Source organism: Periplaneta americana, chromosome 3, assembly GCF_040183065.1.
Source record: "Periplaneta americana isolate PAMFEO1 chromosome 3, P.americana_PAMFEO1_priV1, whole genome shotgun sequence".
NCBI classification, from domain to species: domain Eukaryota; kingdom Metazoa; phylum Arthropoda; class Insecta; order Blattodea; family Blattidae; genus Periplaneta; species Periplaneta americana.
The window spans coordinates 209,040,948-209,062,838 of NC_091119.1; the positions used below are offsets into that span (position 1 = coordinate 209,040,948).

A 21,891-nucleotide genomic window follows, 5' to 3' on the forward strand; every position below is an offset into this window, starting at 1 on the left:
TAATGAACTTTTTTTTTTACGGCTGAATAATGTACCATATACAGTAAGCTTTTTATTTTTTTCCCAAGATTCCTTTTATTGTTGGAATTATACATTCTCTCGGTTACTGAAGAACTAGAATATAGATAGAAATTTTTGTCAATATAACTGCTGATAACGAGATGATATTTTGGACAAATGAGACCGAGAATTCGTCATGGATTGCCTGATATTCGCCTTATAGTAAAAACCCAATCAAGTAATGCGCCTAACTGTAAGCAGGTTTTGCTCCTTACCTACCCTGCTGCATGTAACATTCCCAAGCTACAACTCCTGATTCAGTTTGCTTTTGAAATGTAATACCGAAAATGCAATTTCAATGCTCACCTTGTAGTCACATTATGGAAGAAAGTCTGATACCCTGTGACATAATTCTCAAATTTGTATACATTTTCCTCCATGTCAAGAGATAGACAGCGTAGGCCCATCAGATTCAGTATGATTCGAGACTGGGAGGCTCAGCTCCCTGTTCGGGTAGTTGAATTCATACACATCGACACTGTTTACAAAAGGAAGGAAAGAAGTTGTTAGGAAGAGACACTTAAAGGTACTAAATCAAGTTGCATTAAAAGGAATGCATTTTTGAAATAACAGTGTTTGCAGATATTTTCTTTACACAAATAATTCGGTAAATAAAGCATGAAAGAATATGAAGATTTATGTTCCAAATCAAAAGATACAAATCAACCTCAGCTGACAGTCACACATACAAGTCAATGTTTACAAACATCACTGTCTATTTTCGAAAGAATATGAAGATTTATGTTCCAAATCAAAAGATACAAATCAACCTCAGCTGACAAGTCAATGTTTACAAACAGCACTGTCTATTGGAATGTTGTGAGAGGCATAAAATGATGTTGTTCGTACAGTAAGCAAAAGCTGAACTTCATATTATTGTGATGTACCGAAGAACATATGACATTTCCATGCAGATATTCTGCGACATCATATGATGAAAGATGAGTGGAACGGAGAAAAATTCTCTCAGGGTTGAAATCCCGGTGCCGGAGAGAATTTTCCTCCGTTCCACTCAGCTTTCATCAAAAGCTGAACCTGGTACAGAAATCAGCACCGTCAGCAGTAATTCTGAAAGAAGTCATAACTAAGCACCAAGTGTGCCAAGATCCTTCTGTTGAAGATTTTGAATTATTTACAGTGTTACAGTCATTATTTACAAAGTAACAATAATTGTAAAGAACAATCAATATTGTATGGTTATAAGTATATATGTATTAACTCGTGTAATTTTCGCACCCAATTTTCTTTTACTTTCATTTTAACTGGTCAGCGTGAGTCTGAGTTTTCTGACCACGAGAGTGATTTACTGGCAGTCGTTCTAAAATGTATTTAGAAATACACAAAATTATGATGGAACCTAACACTGAAGTCTCCTTATTCGTTTCAGAAACATCGCGATTTTTCTGCAGTTGCTTTGCGTTTTCACTCATTCTTAATCATACCAGTGTGGTGTGTATAGTTCTTTGAAATACAATGCTGTTTTTCATAATGTCATGTAATTTTTTATTTTCTCGCGTAATTTACGCACCCCTACTTCGGATTCCCCCCCCCCCCCACCCAAAAAGTGCGAAAAATACGCGAGTAAATACAGCACCACCACGCAGCAGTAGCTTTGAGTACTGTGCACATCTTCAACGTTTTACAAATGGATGTGCACAGGAAACTGTAGACTAAGGCTGGGGAACAAAAGTTGTTTTATGTGGCAAATTGTCACAAAGGGGATAAATTCCACTTGAGAATCTACTAAAGTACAATCTTAAAATATGTATATGTACTGGTACATGTGATATGAGTTTTCTGTCTATGTAAAAATGTATTAGTAAGGCAGTTCTCACTGGCTTCATCCTTCAGAATTAGACAATCTGGCACATTTTGCAGTCACGTGTTTTACAAGATTTCAATTACAGCAGAGATGGACTTATAAAGATCATATGAGAGAAAAAGCATTGAAATATATACAGGGTCACCATACGCTTACAAACTGCATACATATCATCATTAATATAACTTATAAATGAGGCGTCACAATAATTGAAACGAGGCATCCAATTCCAAAATGTGCCTTATCCATAATGAAGAGAATGATATATTTAAATTATTTCCCAATAATTGAAACGAGGCATCCAATTCCAAAATTCGCCTTATCCATAATGAAGAGAATGATATATTTAAATTATTTCCCAATAATTGAAACGAGGCATCCAATTCCAAAATTCGCCTTATCCATAATGAAGAGAATGATATATTTAAATTATTTCCCAATAATTGAAACGAGGCATCCAATTCCAAAATTCGCCTTATCCATAATGAAGAGAATGATATATTTAAATTATTTCCCAATAATTGAAACGAGGCATCCAATTCCAAAATTCGCCTTATCCATAATGAAGAGAATGATATATTTAAATTATTTCCCAATAATTGAAACGAGGCATCCAATTCCAAAATTTGCCTTATCCATAATGAAGGTTATGATATATTTCAATTATTTCACAACTACTTCAGAGGAAACGTTTTTTTCCTTCTCCTGAAAAATGTATAAAAGTGGATAAGGCGGGTTTTGGAATTGGATGGGGTTTCCAGCTGTGCGGGATCTTGGACTTGAACATCACACAATGGCAGATATGAGCAGCTAGCTTCTGCTTAGTTGCGAGTGTTTAAATCCACGAAAGACATTAGGCAATATTAGCTTGAGTGTTTGGTTCTGGCAGCATCAAAGACCATTCCTGAAGAGGTCAATTAGTCAAGATATTTAATTTGTGTGCTGAAGTTGCCAAATCCATCGAACAATCAACTCATAAACTGATATACAAGCAAGCATCAGTACTTGGAGTACCACATTCAACAATACATTGTCACATGAAGTACTGCTTGGTGAAACCATTTCGTCAATTAACAAACGAAGGGAATCATGTATGTTTCTGCTTGAGCAGTTTCCTTTAAGGGCCTGTTAATGGAACAACCTATCTGAAAATGCTTTGGACTTGGTTAATATCCCAATTGACTGAAAATAAAGTTAGAGGTCAGGTATGATTTCAGCATGATGGTCAAATAGTCCATTTTGTGCTAAAGTTTGTAACTTTCTAAACGGCAATTTCCTAAGGAGGTGGAACTCCAACATCACCATCACCACACAGGATAACAGCCTATGGGAAAACATGCAAATTGCTACAAAACTAATAATGAACTACGAGCCACCTTCATAAACATAACACCGCGAAGTTAAGACGGGGTACAGTGACTTATGGAATTGTGTGATCATAATGGCATGGAATTACCAAATTACTAAACTTGTTAGTTTATAAAGTAACACAGCACAACATAGTGAGACATGGCACACCGTGTTTGCATGAAGTCTACAGGTCATGTTGCTAACATTATTCTCCAAAGTATGTTTGTGCTGCCATTAATAGAAGAATGTTTTATTTTCAAGACTTTAATTCGTCTTCAAAATATATGCATTATAAGCATTTAGGAGATGATTAGATAATATTTTGACACACATAAATTCCTAAATATAACCAACAGAACCATTCCATAAAGTCGAAGAGTGTGCAAGTGATCAGCAAAGGAATTTTAAAAAATTGCAACTATAGGAGTCATGAGAATTTAAAATTTACTAAAGTACGAGTTCATAAATACGTAACTACAAATTTAAATGTTCGACCCTCAAAGTGCATTCTGAGAACATATGAATGACGTACACAATGCACAGGATGCTGAGCTGGTGTCGATCTGTAGAAATCTGATAAATAATATTAGTTGCACCAAGTAAATATACATAACTAAACCATTTGTTTCTATCATGTTGTTTCCAGTGATTAATTTCCTTTAACAGATACATGACCATTTATTATTAACAGTACACAGCACATTGAAAATACAAAAAAAGCTTTCCTAATACATGAGAAAGTGATAATTGAAAGTAATGAAGTTTTATTAAACAATGCTAATACTGTCATGGAATTTCAGAGTTGTTGCACCATGTCAGAGATGTAAAAATATCCAATGTTTTGGAACTCCATCATTAGGGAAGCAAGTCAAGAAGATACTATCTATTCAGCTATTCCAAGAGACACCCAGCCTGCTAGCTCTTTCTTGTACATCCATGATATGGCGCAAGGAACGACTTCACACCACATTGAACTCTGTGAAAGATACAAATAATGCTTCGTTCCTAAAGTGAAAGGTTTCTCATTATCTTTGATAATTTGACTGTTTCCAAGGGAGAGAAATGGATAATGTAACTGGAATATCGTTGTTGAAGAAACAATACTGCGTAACTGACATTTTGGCGATTTTCATATTTTTGTTGTGTTGGTATTTCTGGCATCACATGCACTATTTAAAATAAAGAACATGTTTGATTTGCCCATTTAAATCAATGAAATAAGTGTTTAAAGCAATACTGCCTAATTCAAAACACACAAAGGCAGAAATTCCACCTAACTCACATTATACAACATTGTGTAACTACAATTATACAGTTCCTGCTGCAAATACTATGTAACTGATGAAAATTAGCTAAAATGAAACCATATTGTTCCTACTGGAAATATCATGTAGCTGATGAATTAATTTTCCATTACTGCCTAACAACTTTGTAAAGATATGTGATTTTTCATGTTAATAGCTTTGATATTAATCTGTGATATTTGCTTTTCTATACAATACGTAAGCAGCATGAATGAAGTTTTTTTTTTTTTAAATAATATGAACACTTTGGGGGGCAAAGGCTAATTGGAATTTCCCTGTCTTTGATCGGGTAAAAGACCCTGATATAACTGATATTTAACTCTTGCGGTGAATCTCGGTGAAGTCCATAAGGCCTAATTAGTCAAATCCACTTTGGTTTCTTTTGTACGCATTGTAAAATTTTTCCTTTGTCAGAAGAGAGCCAATTGTAGATTCATAAGTTTATGGAATGAGACCTTACTGAAACAAAGGCATTGGATAGAGAGATCACTTGAAGAGGTCTTGGTTGCAAATATGTTACCTGTTTTGCAATGTTATCGACTTTGTTTCCAGGTATACCATAATGACTAAGGTATCCATTGAAATGTTATTTACTTTTGGAGTTTTTTTAGTTTACTTAGTTGTTTCTGAATTGGAATAATTCTATGTGTGTATAGGTTTGGTACATATTTGATTATATTAAATATAGCCCCCTTGGAGTTGGTAAGTATGCAAATAGATTTTTCAGAAATTTGAGTAACAAACTAAAGAGCAGCATCAATAGCTAGCAATTCAGTGTCAAGACTGGAGGAGGATGAACATGATATGAAGTAACTTTCTTGATATTTTGGAATATAATACCCTGCTCCTGATGTCCCATTATTAGGATTTCGAGATCCATCTGCATAAATTTGAAGGTGATCCTTATTTGTGCTGCAAAGTAGTTCATTGGCATCTAACTTAAGAATGTATGGAGGATCATTTTTGGAATGATTTCATAAAAAAGATGTGAAGAAGACAAACGTGAAAGTGTGAGTCGTGATACTTTTAATGAGGGTTTTCAGAAATGTAATCTCAGTGGACGAGTGTTGTAGTCATACTGCAAAATCACATTATGAAGAGAAAGACGACACAGTACAGTGTACACTATGGATCAAAGTGGTCTCATGCAAGTACTACAAAACCAAATTATCGGTTCGTAATTTCACGATGTGCAGTATAATTTGGAAAGTAAGGATACAATTTGCATTTTAGTTTGAGTGAATTGGTTGCCTCAACTTTCGCATCATGTATTGTGGAAAGAAATGCAGGGAAGCTCTATCCCTGTAATTCTATTTTCAGATGGTTGCAGCTACCAAAATAGAAATGTTGTCATGGCAAATGTTTTATGACTGGCAATCAATATGCGGTAGTGATAACCCAAAAGTATTTGGAAAAAGGACATACCCAGATGGAATGCGATTCGGTTCACAGCGCCATTGAATGCAAACTCAAAGACTGTGACATTATGCCTCCCAGTCAGTATGCTCTTATATCAAAACACTCAATGCTTACGATGTCGAGTATTTAGAATAAGCCTACTCTTTCTTCACTAACTATGCCTTAAAAGCATTTTCGGAGGTATGTAAATGATCCCACAGTGACTTGTAAGCTCTGCAATATCGTCTTGAAGGTTTGATTTACTATGAACTGTCTTTCAACGAAAAATAGCTTGACATGCCTTGCTGTCCAAGAACGTAGTTTTTCCAAAGCTGTACAAAGAACGACTATTGAGATTTGGGATGAACAGTATTTTGTTTGAGTAAATAGGCACCAGAAGAAATAGCCTATTAAGTTTGGGAGTTTAGATCATTATAAGTAGATCTAATAATAATAATAACAGGATTTTTGTGAAGTGAAATTTATTGTTTCAGTAAATATGTAGGTCTTCATGATAACTAAGTGTTGCCATGTTCAATGAATATTATTTTGTATTTCAGTAAATAGGTCTAACATTCATATAAAAGAGTTATATAAGCTTAAGAAATTAGGTAGTTAAATATGAAAAGATTTAATATGTCATTTTCTTCACAATTTTTAACTGGAAATACATTTTTAATTATCCAAAACATATCATTTGAAAATCCCGCTTAGATATCATCCTCTTAGCTGTTGTAATAACACCAGTTCAATATCGTGTAAGTATCAATTTTCCTCTGTCGATGGCACTGAAATACAGCGTAACAAACATAACTCATCAAAGTGTGTGCAACTGATGTTTTATTATAAAACTAATTTTGAGGTTCTGTAAGCCAGCATGTGACTCCCAAACAGTTTTTTCCTTCTCCTGTAAAATTCACACTTTGTTAGTTACACGGTATTGTTTCTTCAGTGAAGATATATACAATATCCAAGATTTCACGATCATTCTTCCATTCACAATTAGTTTAATAACCCATACACACAGATGTTCTACATGTAAAAGTTTCATTTCGAAGTGTAAGGCATTCACCACACTAATGTAATTACTTCACACACAAAACTTTACTCCAGTTGAATTTTAAAAAGACTGTAACTACATAGATAGATTTCTGTGATAGAGTTTTATGCTTTTGTCTTCTTAATGATTAGTTGCACTGGTGTCTCTGACATGGGGATGGTTACGCAATGTCAACATCTTGCTACATTGTACTTATGATTTACTTTAAATGTCCATTTATTTCAATTAAACTAAATGCGTGTAAATGAAGTCAATACGGCTACTCATAAAGTGCAGCAATGATGCCGCAGTTACACCACAGCTTAACAGATGATCTCTGCTGACTCTCATGACGTGACACATCATAACATGGTTCACTCTCTTTTGTGTCATCATGCTGTTTCTTAAGATATCAGAGACAGTTGACACTACATTCAGTATCAAAATCTGCAATACTGGTAGTTTTCAATGATTTTAAACACTCAAACTTTCACGTATTTCGATGGGCTGACTTATCTGAAGTTAACTCAAAACAGCTTGTTTATGAGAACTGCATTTTTCGTGTGCACAAAATCACTCCAGCATCTTTCTCAAATACGTTGTTGCAAAGGCAATTTCTATTTTCTCTGCAAGCAACTTATTTGGTTTAAATGACAATAGCAAAGGCAGTAAAAACAAGTAATTCCAGCTACATTTGATCCAATGTTTAAGAAACTTGAAAGTGAAGAATATGGCCTTTAAATGTCCGAACTGGTAAATTATGTGACAATTTTGTAAGCTGATTTGAAAACACATTCTTATGCGCATAATTCCACAGATTTAGAAACAGAGGGATTTTCAGAATCACCTATGGACACACTAAGTTGTGAATCTGTAGATTCTATATTTTATTCTTCTTGTTTATAAACTCATCCATACTCACTTCTCAGCCTATAACTGATATCCAAATTTATTAACTAACCACATTCAACACAAATTAAAATTAGATGACACTACGAAGATGGAAACAACTGAACAAACTTGCATGGAAATCGTTTTTGTAGTATTTGGCCGAACACTCATCAGTCGACTGAAGATCCCATTGTTTGAAAATCGTAACCAGGCAGCTGTGATCAGTCACATAGTGGGGGGGGACAGAGCAGTTAGTACTAAACGCTACTTTGAATTTTGCTTAACATTGGCTTCAATTTAAGTCATTCTTTTCTACAGTGTAAGATAAACAGAAACCATAAACTTAGGTTTCAAAATTTTCCATTCTTAAACTTCATTATTACTTGAATATTTTAGAACAAACAAATAGAATTGCTCATTCTGAACATTGTTTCGTTCATGCTCACAGAAAAAAATTTGCTTAATAAGAATGACAACTGCAGAAAAATGCAAATGTCAAATATGCAACTATAATTACTTGAAAATAATTGGGGAGGGGGGAGAGCTCGTCCCCTTGCCAGAAATCCCTGTGCTTATGGACTAACGAAGAAATTTGATAAATTATTACTTTATATATGAAGGGACAAGTGGATGAAGATGTTATGTAACATTAAAAAAAAAAATAAATAAATTTATTATTATTATTTAGTAGGTTATTTTACGACGCTTTATCAACAGCTTTGGTTATTTAGCATCTGAATGAGATGAAGGTGATAATGCCGGTGAAATGAGTCCGGGGTCCAACACCGAAAGTTACCCAGCATTTGCTCATATTGGGTTGAGGGAAAACCCTGGAAAAACCTCAACCAGGTAACTTACCCTGACCGGGAATCGAACCCGGGCCACATGGTTTCACGGCTAGACGTGCTAACTGTTACTACACAGGCATGGACTAGATTTATTAATTTTATTAATGGATGAAGGTGTTATGTTATGATGTACGAGGGATATTTTTTTTTTCAAGGTCTGATTGGCCGCGAAATGAGCACAGTGAAAATCTGATGAAGCTTTGCGCAGATGTGTTGCCCAGTGTCTCTAGTATGCTCGTCGATCACGTCACATCGCACATCAGTTCTGAGCGCGTAGTGAGCATGTAAACATGCCTACAACAACAGAGTCTCCCGCCAAATGTGAAGTGCGAGTGTGTGCTATAATTCGATTTCTTTATGCGGAGGGGTGCAATGCAGCCGAAATTCATCGACGAATGAGTAATGTGTACGGTGACAGCAAAGTGCGGCAATGGTGCAGAAACTCCGAAGCAGGATGTGCAGACTTTCATGATGCAGATGGTCAGGGAAGGTTGCGAGTGTCAACCAATGATCTTGTTCAGAGAGAGGATCAGGTGATTCGAGAAAATAGCCAGTTCACAACTTCTGTGTTGAGTGATTTCAAGGTCAGCTCTCTATACCATTGTGACTGAGAGACTTCATTACAGCAAACTGTGTGCGGGGTGAGTTCCCAGATGCCAGCGGATGGGCACTGCCTTAACGTTTCTCCAGACCTACCATGATGGACAAGATTTTTTGAATAAAATTGCCACAGGGGATGAGACATGGGTCCATTTCGAAACTGAAGAAACAAAAGAGCAATCCAAATAGTGGATGCATTCTCATTCCCCGAGTAAACCAACAAAGTTCAAGCGAACCTTCTCCATCAGAAAGTGTATGGCTACTGTGTTCTGGGACCGAAAGGGAGTTCTCTTGGTGGAATTCATGGAACATGGCACGACCATCACTGCAGCCTCATACAGCGCAACCCTTCAACGTCTACGAAGGGCAATTCAGAACAAGCGACGAGGAATGTTGTCATCAGCATTGTCCTTCTTCATGACAATCCTCGCTGCACACTGCAGCTGCAACAAAGAGGCTCCTGCAGCAGTTTCGATGGGAAGTGTTTGATCACCCACCATACAGCCCGGACTTGGCACCCTCTGATTTTCATCTCTTTCCTCATATGAAACGGTGTCTAGGACGACAACATTTTGGCACAGTCAATGAACTGTAGACCAAGCTCGTCATACGAGAGAAGCCAGCCGCCTTTGATTTCAGCCAATTCTCTACGCTGGTCTGCAGCTCATTGTCTGTGCCAAAATGTTGTCCTCCTAGACACCGTTTGTTGTTATAATGAGTCCTGTGCAGAGACCAAATACACTGTAACATGTGATTGTAACACCATTCGTGTATGCAAAACAGCACTGTGCTCTATCAAAGTGGAGGAAAAAAATTGATGTGATACAAAGAAGTGTAAAGGATGGCCTATCTGCACCACTAGCAGGCCACAGAAAATATGTAGATGATACTAGAACACATGAGGAGTGTCCCAGCCGAATCATCACATTATTCATAAAACAATAATCCACATAAACAATACTTGTCACCAGTACTCTCAATATCACTGATGCATTAACTTTACAGCAAATGATGTGAACCAGAGCAATTGTCTAACAAGCATACAGTAAAAAAAATGCACTTATGCAAATATTTTTGTCACCCAGTTCAATGTATCCTTTGCAACTCTTAAAAATGACACCTGCAGCACATGTGATGCAGAGGAAAGGCAAAATCAATTCACAGTGTTTGTAATATGACAGTTGATCTTCAACAAACCATGCCTCTTCCCAAGCTTACTACAGCCAAGGCACAACTGTAGTTCTACAACTCGGGAATTCATAGTATTGACAAGAATGTGGAAAAAGCTACATTCTGTACTTGGACAGAAGATGTGGCACATAGAGGAAGTGCTGAAGTTTGCAGCTCGTTGTTGCCTGTTCTTAAAGTGGATGAACAAATAAAAACTAAGGATCATTTGGTGATATGGATGGATTCATCTTTCGGACAAAATAAGAATCTTCAAATATTAAGCCTTTATCAGTATCTGATATTGAAAAGCTACTATAACATCATTGATCACAAGTATTCTGAAGTGGGCCACTCTTATTTAAACTATGATCGCGATTTTGGGAGAATTGAGAATGTTCTCAGAAAACATGACACTGTGTACCTTCCTCAGCAATACCGTAACATAATCAGTTGTACCAGTAGGAAAAACAAAGTCGTTAATATGGCTCCACATTCACATTTTACAAACCTAATAGCAAACATGAAACTAGTAAATAGGAAGGAAGACATGCTGGGTGAAAAAGTTCACTTCGGTGATGGTATTAAGTGGATTCGTGTCAACGAGTATGGATCTTTCTTGTATAAAGAATGTTATGACGAGAACATGTCCTTAAAAAAGTGAATTTACTAAGAAACAATAATCGAACAGCTACACCAGATGATGTTTTGATTCCTAGACTTACTCTCAAAACAGGTTATCTCTCTGAGGAAAAAGTTCAAAATCTGAAACAACGAATAAAGTTTGTCAAAGAAGAATGTCGATGGTATTATGACCACATTTGTCAAGAATATGAAAAGGTGTGAAATTAATACTGTTACAAAGACAGACATGTTTGTAAACTGCATGTTTCAGAACTTGATGGCATAATGTAAATGTTATATTATTATTATTTTTTATTTTCTGTGCTTACTCCTTAACATTTGTTGACATATTGTATTATACTGTGGTGGTTATCCCTGCAATTACAAATTACAATGCAATAAATCCTGTTGTACTAAAAGATAAGTTTTATTGGCACCTTCATCCAGCATATATAAGTATATACTTACAGTTAATGTTTCATGGATGAAAGTGTTATGTGCAAGTTATTTGTGACAAATTCTACTAAAATGATTTTTGCTCAATGTTACTCGTGCAGGAATTTAACTGGACTAAATCAAACCACTGTGATGAATTGTAAAAAAAATAACAGAAAAACTTTAAGTGCATTTTTCTCAAAACTTACTATATTTGTTACATGACACCTTCATCCACTTAGCCCTTCATATATTCACTGCTGGGTGCGTGGAAACTGAAAAAAAATTAGCGGCAGGAGGAGAACACTTTTCTCTGGATGTCTCGGTTATATTTATATCCTTTGTGACTGAAATTTTAAACAAAAGAAAGTAATATATGTGAGTGAAATAATGCCAATGCAGATTTCTGATTGCACACAAAGAAGGAACACTTTTCAGTCTCTTCATGTTCTACATACCTGAACTCTACGTTTAACCAAAGGTCCCGGGTTCGATACCCGGCCCCGGAACAATTTTTCCCTCGAAATTATTCAAATTAACTTTACAGGGAGTTATTCCTGAAAGCTTAATTTGCATAATACACGTCACTGTACGTAACAGAAAACCACAATTTAAAGTCACACAGAGTTAGTGTGCACTCAAATGTTGGTTGCTTGACGGTTGTCAGCCCACTTTGAGGTCTGTGGATATAGAAGGAAAAATTGAATCGGTGTCGGGTAGAGTTCCCGGGTAGCTCAGTTGGGAGAGCGTTGGTACGTTTAACCAAAGGTCCCGGGTTCGATACCCGGCCCCGGAACAATTTTTCCCTCGAAATTATTCAAATCTGATGCATGTTAACAACAATACGAACCCTATTTCAGTTAGCAACAATTTGATAACTGCAGTACTGACCAGGGAGGAACTACATTTAAGTGCAACAGGAATAACGTAAATATGATCACTATCAAGTTTGAATATGGATCATATGAGGAGACAAAGAGGAAGGCAGAAAATAGGAAAGACTGGAGAATGCTGGGTTTGCAGTGAAAGACCTGCCCTTGGGTAGAACACTAGGAGTGAATGAATCAAGGGAACTAAGAGCAAAGACCAAAGAGACAGCAGGAAAGTGTGAACTGAAATAAGCTATTATTATTATTATTATTATTATTATTATTATTATTTGCAGTTTGAACTACAATACTGTTTACTTGGAAACTGAAAAGTCTTAACTTTACTTCATTCTACATTTCTCTCATCTTAACTTCAGCACAAGTGAAACATGTCCTGAAGAAAGATTTGCAAAACTGGAATGCCTCTTACCTCATGTTACTTCGTTCTTATTGTTTTGTTGATTTAAATTCAGTCCCTTGGGGCAAGATAATGGTAACCCGCTTATTTTAGCATGCTTCTCAAACTGCTTTTGCAACAAGAATAAACAAGCTTTATGTTCAGGAACTGCGTGAACTTATAAAGCCAGGAAAACATAGTATATTAAATATATTTATGAGTAATGACAACCTAAGTTTATGCTGAAGACCAAATGATGGTTACTATTATCTTGCCCCAAGGGGCTGAATTGATTGCAGAGAATAATATTAAGTTTACATATTTTCTATGGACTATTTTCATGTGATGTTTCAACATGCAGTAAACACATCTTTCAATAGTCCAGAAATTGACAATACTACACCACAATATTAAAAAACAAGCTGATGAGAATGTGGCATGCCACTTCACTTCTCTAATAGGGAAGAAACAAGCATTACTGGACATCCTGCATCTGAAGGATGGTGTCTGAAACTAAGACCAACAAAGTTGAAACTAAGCTTGGCATACTATCAGGTCTGCAACCGAGAGAAACAAAGACGATCAGAATAATCAATTTATTACAAACCAGGTTCACAATAAAGCGTTACATCTTGTGAAACATGTAACATCACAACTTTGGTAACTGCTCGAGAGCATATATTATGAAGGTCACTCACTTCACTTGATGGGTGTTTCACACTGCAGGAATGACACAAGTGGATGTTTTGATTATTTATATTAGTCGTGGGAGAGCACGAAACTGTTAAACTGGGAGCAGCATCTTGCACTACAGCGATGATCGCACCAGTCTTTATCTTCTTCATGCTTTACAAATATTAGCAACAGAATTGACTATCTGTACCAACTCTCGATAGTGACTGCATCCATAATGCAGTTGGCCTCAATCAATTACCTTGTGAAATACAAACTAAATCTGTTTCCTTCCTAATACAAAGTCACAAGGTCTCTGTGTGCGATACTGGTCTCCATGTGGAAATGATACAGAACACTTCTTTTATTTTCATTTTCATTACTGGCAACTACTTAGGCTGCATAAAGCAACACGCAATACTACGACGAATGTGGTCGAACTTGTGCAGTGCAAAGGACAGCACCGCCACCACTTTAGACAGCAACAGATACAGTGCTTTTCAATTCAAATATCGATGGCGTCTTTGTTACATACTAACCTCTCGAAGATAAGAATGGAGTGACAATTCAAATAAGGAGGATTAAGTGCATGTTGTCACTATGCCATTCTAAAATTCAAATGTTTTCATCTGATATTTAAATTTTTTACATCTAAGTTGCCACAAGAAAGAAATCCACAGCAGAGACCATTCTGGACGAACTGAAAACTCACTCATCACGAGGGGTTTTGGATATATTGGGAAGATCAACTGCTCTAGAGACTTTGAAACTACAGGAAAGTCACAATAAGAAAGTTATGATGACATCATCGCTGTAATGAAGTTCTCGTGATTGAAGTGTACTTGCCTTGTGCAACCCACAGCCTAACTTCACGTCAGAAAATAGGCCTTATTCTGGACCGCTTTTCCCCCATGCTTAATCACTGCAAGAGTTGAGAAGCACGTCAGCATAATGCCTCAGAGGAGCGATCACAGCTACCAGCTCATCAGTTTACCTGCTCGAAGACGTGGTGGACTTGGACTTGGCTTGCCGTGTGATCTTGCGGCCCAGAAGATCGTATCCCGACGAGGCCAGCTCCTGGTCTGTGTCCGAACTCTGCTCACTGTCGCTTGAGTCGGGATACAAACCCAGACCAGGCAGTATGCCAATGCAACGCAGTCCCATCGCACCCGAGTCCCCATTCTGCACTTCCTCATCACGGTCTTTCCTTTTTTTCGATGCATCCTCCTCAGAATTCTTTGTATCTGCTTCGCCATCTACAAAGCAAAGCAAAGCAAGCCACATTCAGACTTTTACTGAGCTCAGAGTCAGTGCTCTATCTTCAACCAAAATTATTACTTGAAAAGAAAACACAAATTTTGAAGGGCAAGCTATAATGCAAATATAATCTACGAATTCTCTGTCTCAGTCACACAATGTGTCGAACTGTTCTAGTCAGATAAGTTAAGTACGCTACCAACCCTCCTCAGCAGAGCGAGGCTTCTTGTCACCAGAGGCCTGCGCAGGAGTCTCAGACGGCCGCTTCCTCACAACGGCACCTGCCAGCAGTCGCACCTGGGAGCTGCGTCCGCTGCAACAATGTAAGAAAACTGCAGGGAGAGCGAATTTTTGCATTTTATATTCCTTCGGAGAGACTAATGTAATATTCTTCTTTTCATTCTCTATATTTCATGTTACAACAGCTTATGACATCGTGTGTTCCATCTTTTTATCTCGCACCGACCTGACGGTCATCGATCAGTCAGACAGGCTAGCTGTTTGTAACGATCCCCACAGTAGGTTTTTACCACTCTTTGAAACGTTGTGCTACAATTTTTTAAAATTAGCAATGGAAGAGGTCCAAACAATTCAACCATTAAAAGAACATTGTTTGCAAACTACTTCATTATGGGGAATAATGAAGAAAAAGAAGAAGAAAGAAATTTTCAATGCCTAGTTTCAGTGTCATCTGGGTTCAACCAAATGAAAAAACATTTGTGCCTCACCATTTGAAGAATTACAAAATATTATAACGAAATTTATGTAAATAATAATTGTGGGCCTAATTAAATAATTATAATGTTTGCTATATAATACACATGTTAGTAATACAGAACGATCCAAAAGTAGCGCACATTAAAATGATAATGTCTATATTGAGTAGTGCAGTTGGAAAGTGCTACCGGCTACTGCTAGATAGCATCATGAGTATTAACAGCAACAAACCTAGACGCCATTGTGATGTGTATGCATACACTGACGCTTGCAGTAGTCCTTTGTTTATTGCCGGCAAACATGTCGTTTTCCCAATTCGAACATAACGAGATTAATCGCCCGTTTTAGGGAATGTGGATCAGCGCTTCTTGATGAACGTGATTGTTGGTTCCAGCAGGATAGTGCCGCATGTCACACATCTAATAAAACAATGCAGTTTTTTGGTGAGTATATCATTTCTCAAGGATTATGGTCCCCACGTTCTCCCGATTTGACGTCCCCAGATTTCTTCCTGAAGGAAAGGTATACAAAAACAGGCCACACACTCTGGAAGAACTAAAGACGAACATAACAACATCAGTGTACGCGTGCTCAAAAAAGTGGTCGCAAAGATGGTGAAAAGAGTTCCTACACACATTACTGAACAGGGCTGCAATTTTCAGCATACGTTGTGAAAAATTATGTAACTCATGTGAAAACTGATGTAATAAATTCACCTTTATAAATACAGTATATGTGAATGTATTATTAAGATGTGCGCGACTTTTGGATCACTCTGTAGTTATTTTAGTCTTCCCTTCCCATTTTATGTACACCTCCTTTTAAGGAAAAAAAAAAAGTAATCCCTAAGAGATTCGTTAAAAATGGGCTCTACTGTATAATGGAAAATGTTGGCACAACTGTACTGCATGGCTGCTATGAAAACATTTCTAAGTCGGTCAGTTTTTCTTTCCATGAGTGTACATGCAATTCACTCAGATGGATTTTCAATTTTAATTTTAAAAATTGGAAATGATTAATTCAGAAGCTGAATGATAAATGACACAATACTGTAAATTATTTATGCATATTTTGTATTTCTGTTTGCATATTCAATTACTATCACTGCATACACATTTTTATGGTTTTTGAGAGTAACATGTGATGAAGCATGTAGCCTAGCTTTCAGTTATAATAAAATTCAAGTAAGGCAAAGACCCATTCAAGTGTGAACCAGAGCATTGTCAAGTGTGAAGGAATTGCAACCATACATACATATATGAGGATATGCTGAAAAGTAACATATGTCTATTCTTTTTTTTCGCTGTGAATATAGTTAAAAATAGTGATAGTATATTGTATTCAGTGAACTTTCTGCTTCCAGCAAGTTTCGTATCTCTGCCAACAGAGAGCTCTGAGTTATAGCCTGAAACATGGTGGCATGTATCAGCACTATGTTGGTGCATCTGAAGCAGCGTGCTGTGGTCGAGTTTTTAACAGCAGAAAATGTGCCCCCCAATAGACACTCATTAGAGATTGAAGACTGTTTATCGTGATCAATGTGTCGACATCAGTACTGTGCGACGTGGTCTGCTTGTGCTCGTAATGAACCTGGTGCAACTCTCAACTTTGTGACAAAGGACGCAGTGGAAGACCACATACTGCAACTGATGATGATCATCAGAATCGTGTCAATGAACTCATTACAGTGAATCGTCACATAATGCAAGAACACCTGTCAATCCAGTGTGGCATATCAAGGGAGTGTGTGCAGGCGATAATTGCAGAACTGGGATTCCCGAAAATTTGCACACGATGGGTGCCTCGAATGGTCCTTCCTCACATAAAACAGAAGAGATTGGACATTTGCCAACAATTCCTTCTGTGCTACGAACGGGAAGGCAATGAATTCTTAAAGAACATTGTCACAGGTGACGAAAGCTGGGTACACCACTTTGATCCTGAAAACAAGAGGTCATCAATGCAGTTCTGCCACAAAGGATCACCTGCACCCAAAAAGTTCAAGGCTGTGCCATCAGCAGGCAAACTCATGCTTACAGTCTTTTGGGATATTCAAGGTATGGAATTCTTGCCTAAAGGCACTACCATTAATTCTGTAAGGTATTGTGAAACCCTAAAAAAAACTGAAAGCGCGAATTCGAAGGGTTCGTACAGATACAGAGCAGCCCCTCCTACAGCATGACAACGCTCGTCCGCAATGACAACAGAACACATTCAGTGTCTTGGTTTCACTGTTGTTGATCATCCTCCATATAGTCCCGACCTGGTGCCATCACATTTTCATTTGTTCCCAAAACTTAAAAAACACTGAGAGGACATCTCTTTGATTCTGCCGATGCAGTGCAGAAAAAAGTGAGGCTGTGATTTTGTCATCATTGTACAGTGACAGTATCAAGAAACTGGTCACCTGTTGGGAGAAGTGTATTCATTGCCAGGGTGATTAAATGGAATAATAAAACTACAGGTATCAATCAATCTTCTTAATGTATCCAGCTGTTTGCTGACAACAAAAAGTCCACTGTAGTCTATTCAGTTTTTGTTTTTCATGAGAAATGAGGGGTATTTTGATCGGTGTTCATTATAGATGCCTGTTGCTAGTAGCCAGAGTTGGGGTGTAGTAAAAAAACTACAGGTATGAACAGTAAGGTTGTAACAAGTTATCAGTTCTGAACTATAAAACCTGGTCATCTTCACTGGCACCATTTTAATCAACTATACATAACCTGCTACAGTTGTCATGGCAGATATTAAGATTCGGTTAATTTCCACATACATCAATATAATTTTGTGTGATTTTGCCATTTTTGCGATAGGACTCTACCACAGCTCATACAACTAATGTTTCAATGACAGAAACTAAGAGTGTGTTACCAAGACAGTTATTAGTAGCCCCCCTCCCTGGACAGTTTCATAGCTGCATTACCTGCTGATGCTGGTCTGAGCTGGAGGCCGAGCCCGTATCTCCGTGTGGATTCTCTGTTCCAGGGAACGTTCCTGTAGCGTTGCGACTGCATTCCGGAAGTCCTTTATTTCGCGCGCCTCTTCTGCTGACTTACGCCTCTCCTCCTCCAACTTGCTTCGGTCCACAAGATCCAGGAACTCCACTTCGTCATCGTCCAGACCCTTTATCATGTTTTCTGCACACAAAGTTACATATTCGCCATTAGACCCAATAAACTTTAAGAGAACTTGGCATGGGGAGGTGGAAGGAACAGGTCGTACTTCGTAGTAGATTACCAAACTATACAAGACTTGACTCATACGCCATTCTTCAATCATGTCTGATGGTCGTAATGCTTGCCTACCATCCCATCATTACAACTTAAAACAGCAGAACTGCAGCTATATCTGCTCTTCTATATATATTTATAGTCTGTACCATCTCTGTGCAGATGTAATCAGTTCTAAGACAACATGTTATTCTCACGTTCTAATTAAAACAATTTCTTTTATCCATTACAACTCAAGTCATCCACATACGACATAGTTTCCAGTACAAACTTTTACATAGCGGTATAATTCCAAGAAAATCGAAACATAAAATTCAAATTTTATTAAAATAAACAATTCTCACACAAGATCAGATATTGCACATTTTAAAGAACAGTCTAGTATGCAAGTTAGTCCATATTTGAAGCTTAAGCACTTTTAAACAATTTTTTTAAGCTACTTTAGAATACGTCCTGGAGGGGGATACTGGGGAAGGACACATTATGATGCAACCCAACCAAGAGAAGAAAAGAAGATTGAGGATTGGAATGTGAGGACTCTTCTGCAGCAGGTAAGTTGGAAAACTTGAAGGAAGAAATGAGAAGAAACAGAGTGGATGTGATGGAAATATCAGAAGTGAGGTGGCAAATTAGTGGTGAGTTGGTAAGTGATGAATTTAGGTTGTTTTATTCAAATAGTGAGGGCAAAGGAAGTCATGATCTTGGTGTAACACGTGCATATGTTTACATCGGGATTAACTTAAGGCCGGAAATACAGCAGTATACATTAATGTGCTATATAATGAAGTGTAGGTTGTCAAATGGTCAGAAAAGAGTTTTGACTTTCATGTTCTCCATTCGGAATAGTTTTTATGAAAAGAAAAATTGTAATATATGTAGTTTTAATCATTAATTGCGTATTTATCTATGTTGTGTTTGGCAAGATGAGACCAAGGAGTCGCCTGAACCACTTCAGACCCCAAACCCAACACTGTGGAGTTATTTTAGCACTTCCAGTACAATAATCTGACCCTATAACCAACAATGGGACTGTATTTGATTCCTGCATGATCAGACTTACTGAGTTTATGGGCCTCTTCATATTCCAGTTCTCGTTTGTGCTTCTGTTCCTCAAGCCTCTCAAACAACGAACGGTGGTCATATTCTTCTTCTGGGCACTCTGAAAGGATACATACAGTCCAGACTTGGTAATGTTATCACTGGAGGTGTGACCAACTTCGCTGTTGCTGTCACAGGTCCCTTCATAACAGAAAGTGAAGGTGTTGTAAATCCGTACGTCATCACGGGAACACACTCCACTGTCATCTCCTTGGCTTGCATTGCCTTTATAGCTTGTCCTCGAGTAAAAGATATTATTGCAAAGCAGAAACAAAAAGTTTGTCTACTTTGAGAAAATAATTTCTGAAACACTTTTTTTCTTAATTTACATACAAATTTACAGATACGAGGTATCACTTCATAGCCAACGATAAGCAATATTATTTTAATATCTTTCACGATGTATTTATTTTCCTGAGGTTTCTATAAATTCTCGATTTTGAGGAAACAGATTACAGATAAAGTGGTCCCACAAGGTATCAGTCATTAAATATGGTCACAAGGCAGTATCAAAGCTGACTGCATTAGTTGTAGTACTATCCCTTGTTTCTTCTAGCACAATTCAGAAATTTCAGAGAAATTTTAATTTTTCCCAAATTCAGAGAAAGACTTACTTTGGCTCTCCACAGTTTAGTAGCTGTGGTGGATTGTTGCCCTTGTATGCCAAAGTCTTCTTCATTATTGTGTTAAAATATCCCTAGCTTCTGTAACTGGAATAACTGAAAATCTCTGTGCGCCTACTGCTAGTAACATCTGAAGAAACATACTTGTTCAGTGATCAACGTTGCTTTTCCTGTTGTATTTCAGTGCAATAACTTTCCATTTTCTTTTATTGGTTCCAGACTTAAATTTGCCTGGGAATTTAATTTTTAGTTATGAACATTCTTATATACTTTAACACTACCACTACACACCGATAATAGTCCTGTACCAATAAAAATTAGATAACCTGCAAGGAACACTAGCACTAGGCACTTAGTTTAACACACATTACAAAGAGAATCGACAATGTTGTTGATTTTGACTGCTGTGTTTATGATTAATTAGGCTATTTAAATAGTTCTATTGTTACACTGTCACAAGTTGAACACATTAAACTCTGCACTCAACTTATCACTAAACTTAAAACAATAAAGTGAGTTTTGATCCTGTTTCTAACATAATAGCTTAATTAATTACGTAATTATCTGTTAATAATTTATTACTTATTTTCTCAATTATGATCTTCAGTTGCCTGACCTCAATTTTTATAAATCACTTTTAAAAAAAAACTTGTTCCTGAATTCTGAGGCCCTCAGAATCTTGATGCCCTGAGCAGAGGCACCAAAGGTTCCTGCTTAAATTAAGCCCTGCCCCTATGGGATTTCTCATTACTCTTCTCTTTAAATAATGACAATAGGCTATGTACTATTTGAAAGAGATTAATTAATAAGACATTACGTTAAATTTACAGAATAAATGTTGAAAACATGGTGACTAAGCGATCTCCACACAGTACACAAACCAACCTAACCTCATGACAGCGGTGTTCTGGAGAATACTAACCTTCTGGTTGGCCCGGCTTACGGACCTTCTCCCATTCCTCTTGTCGAATTCGTCGCTGTTCTGCTAACTCCGCTTCCGAGATGAAACCAGAACTCATTGTGCCAGTCAATAAAAATGATAAAAACAAGTAGGTTAAACTATCTGTATCTTATTTTCTTTCTAATATTTACTGTTTCGGTGAACAAGATTTTGAACACAATGCTTAAATATCACCTATTACGAGTATATTCAAGGCTTACAATGTGGCAATAAATAAATAAATGTTCTAATTGTACATTCTCACTCTTTAAATACAAATTAATGAACTACCATTAAATTAACATTATATTGGCATAATGCCACGCACAACTATATGCATTATATAATGATCGTTAAATTATATGACAACATAAAAACTACACATTCTTTCCTCCAAATTTATAATCCATCTGCTTACTTCTCACCTCTTTATCAACGTTATAGCAGACTAAAAGTGTTGCCAAATGGTAGAAACAAAAGTGCCCCATAGCCTGTTTACAATCTTTATCCAAAACCCTCCAAAACTTACGCTCTCTATATACAGTTGATG

General features: G+C 37.0%; 1 protein-coding gene across 2 annotated transcripts; it reads right to left on the reverse strand.

The window, feature by feature from the left end:
* Nucleotides 1-679: 679 nt before the first annotated feature.
* On the reverse strand, nucleotides 680-21,844 carry LOC138697004 (PSME3-interacting protein). 2 transcript variants are annotated; one of them, XM_069822594.1, is made up of 6 exons: nucleotides 21,767-21,844; nucleotides 21,324-21,429; nucleotides 19,741-19,839; nucleotides 18,374-18,587; nucleotides 14,937-15,046; nucleotides 680-14,732 (listed from the first exon to the last, which is right to left on the reverse strand). In XM_069822594.1, the coding sequence occupies exons 1-6, from the start codon at nucleotides 21,827-21,829 to the stop codon at nucleotides 14,467-14,469; spliced, it is 858 nt and encodes a 285-aa protein (XP_069678695.1). In that variant the 5' UTR covers nucleotides 21,830-21,844; the 3' UTR covers nucleotides 680-14,466. The 2 variants fall into 2 exon arrangements, with proteins under 2 accessions (XP_069678695.1, XP_069678696.1); XM_069822595.1 differs by lacking the exon at nucleotides 19,741-19,839.
* Between the last annotated feature and the right edge of the window lie 47 nt (nucleotides 21,845-21,891).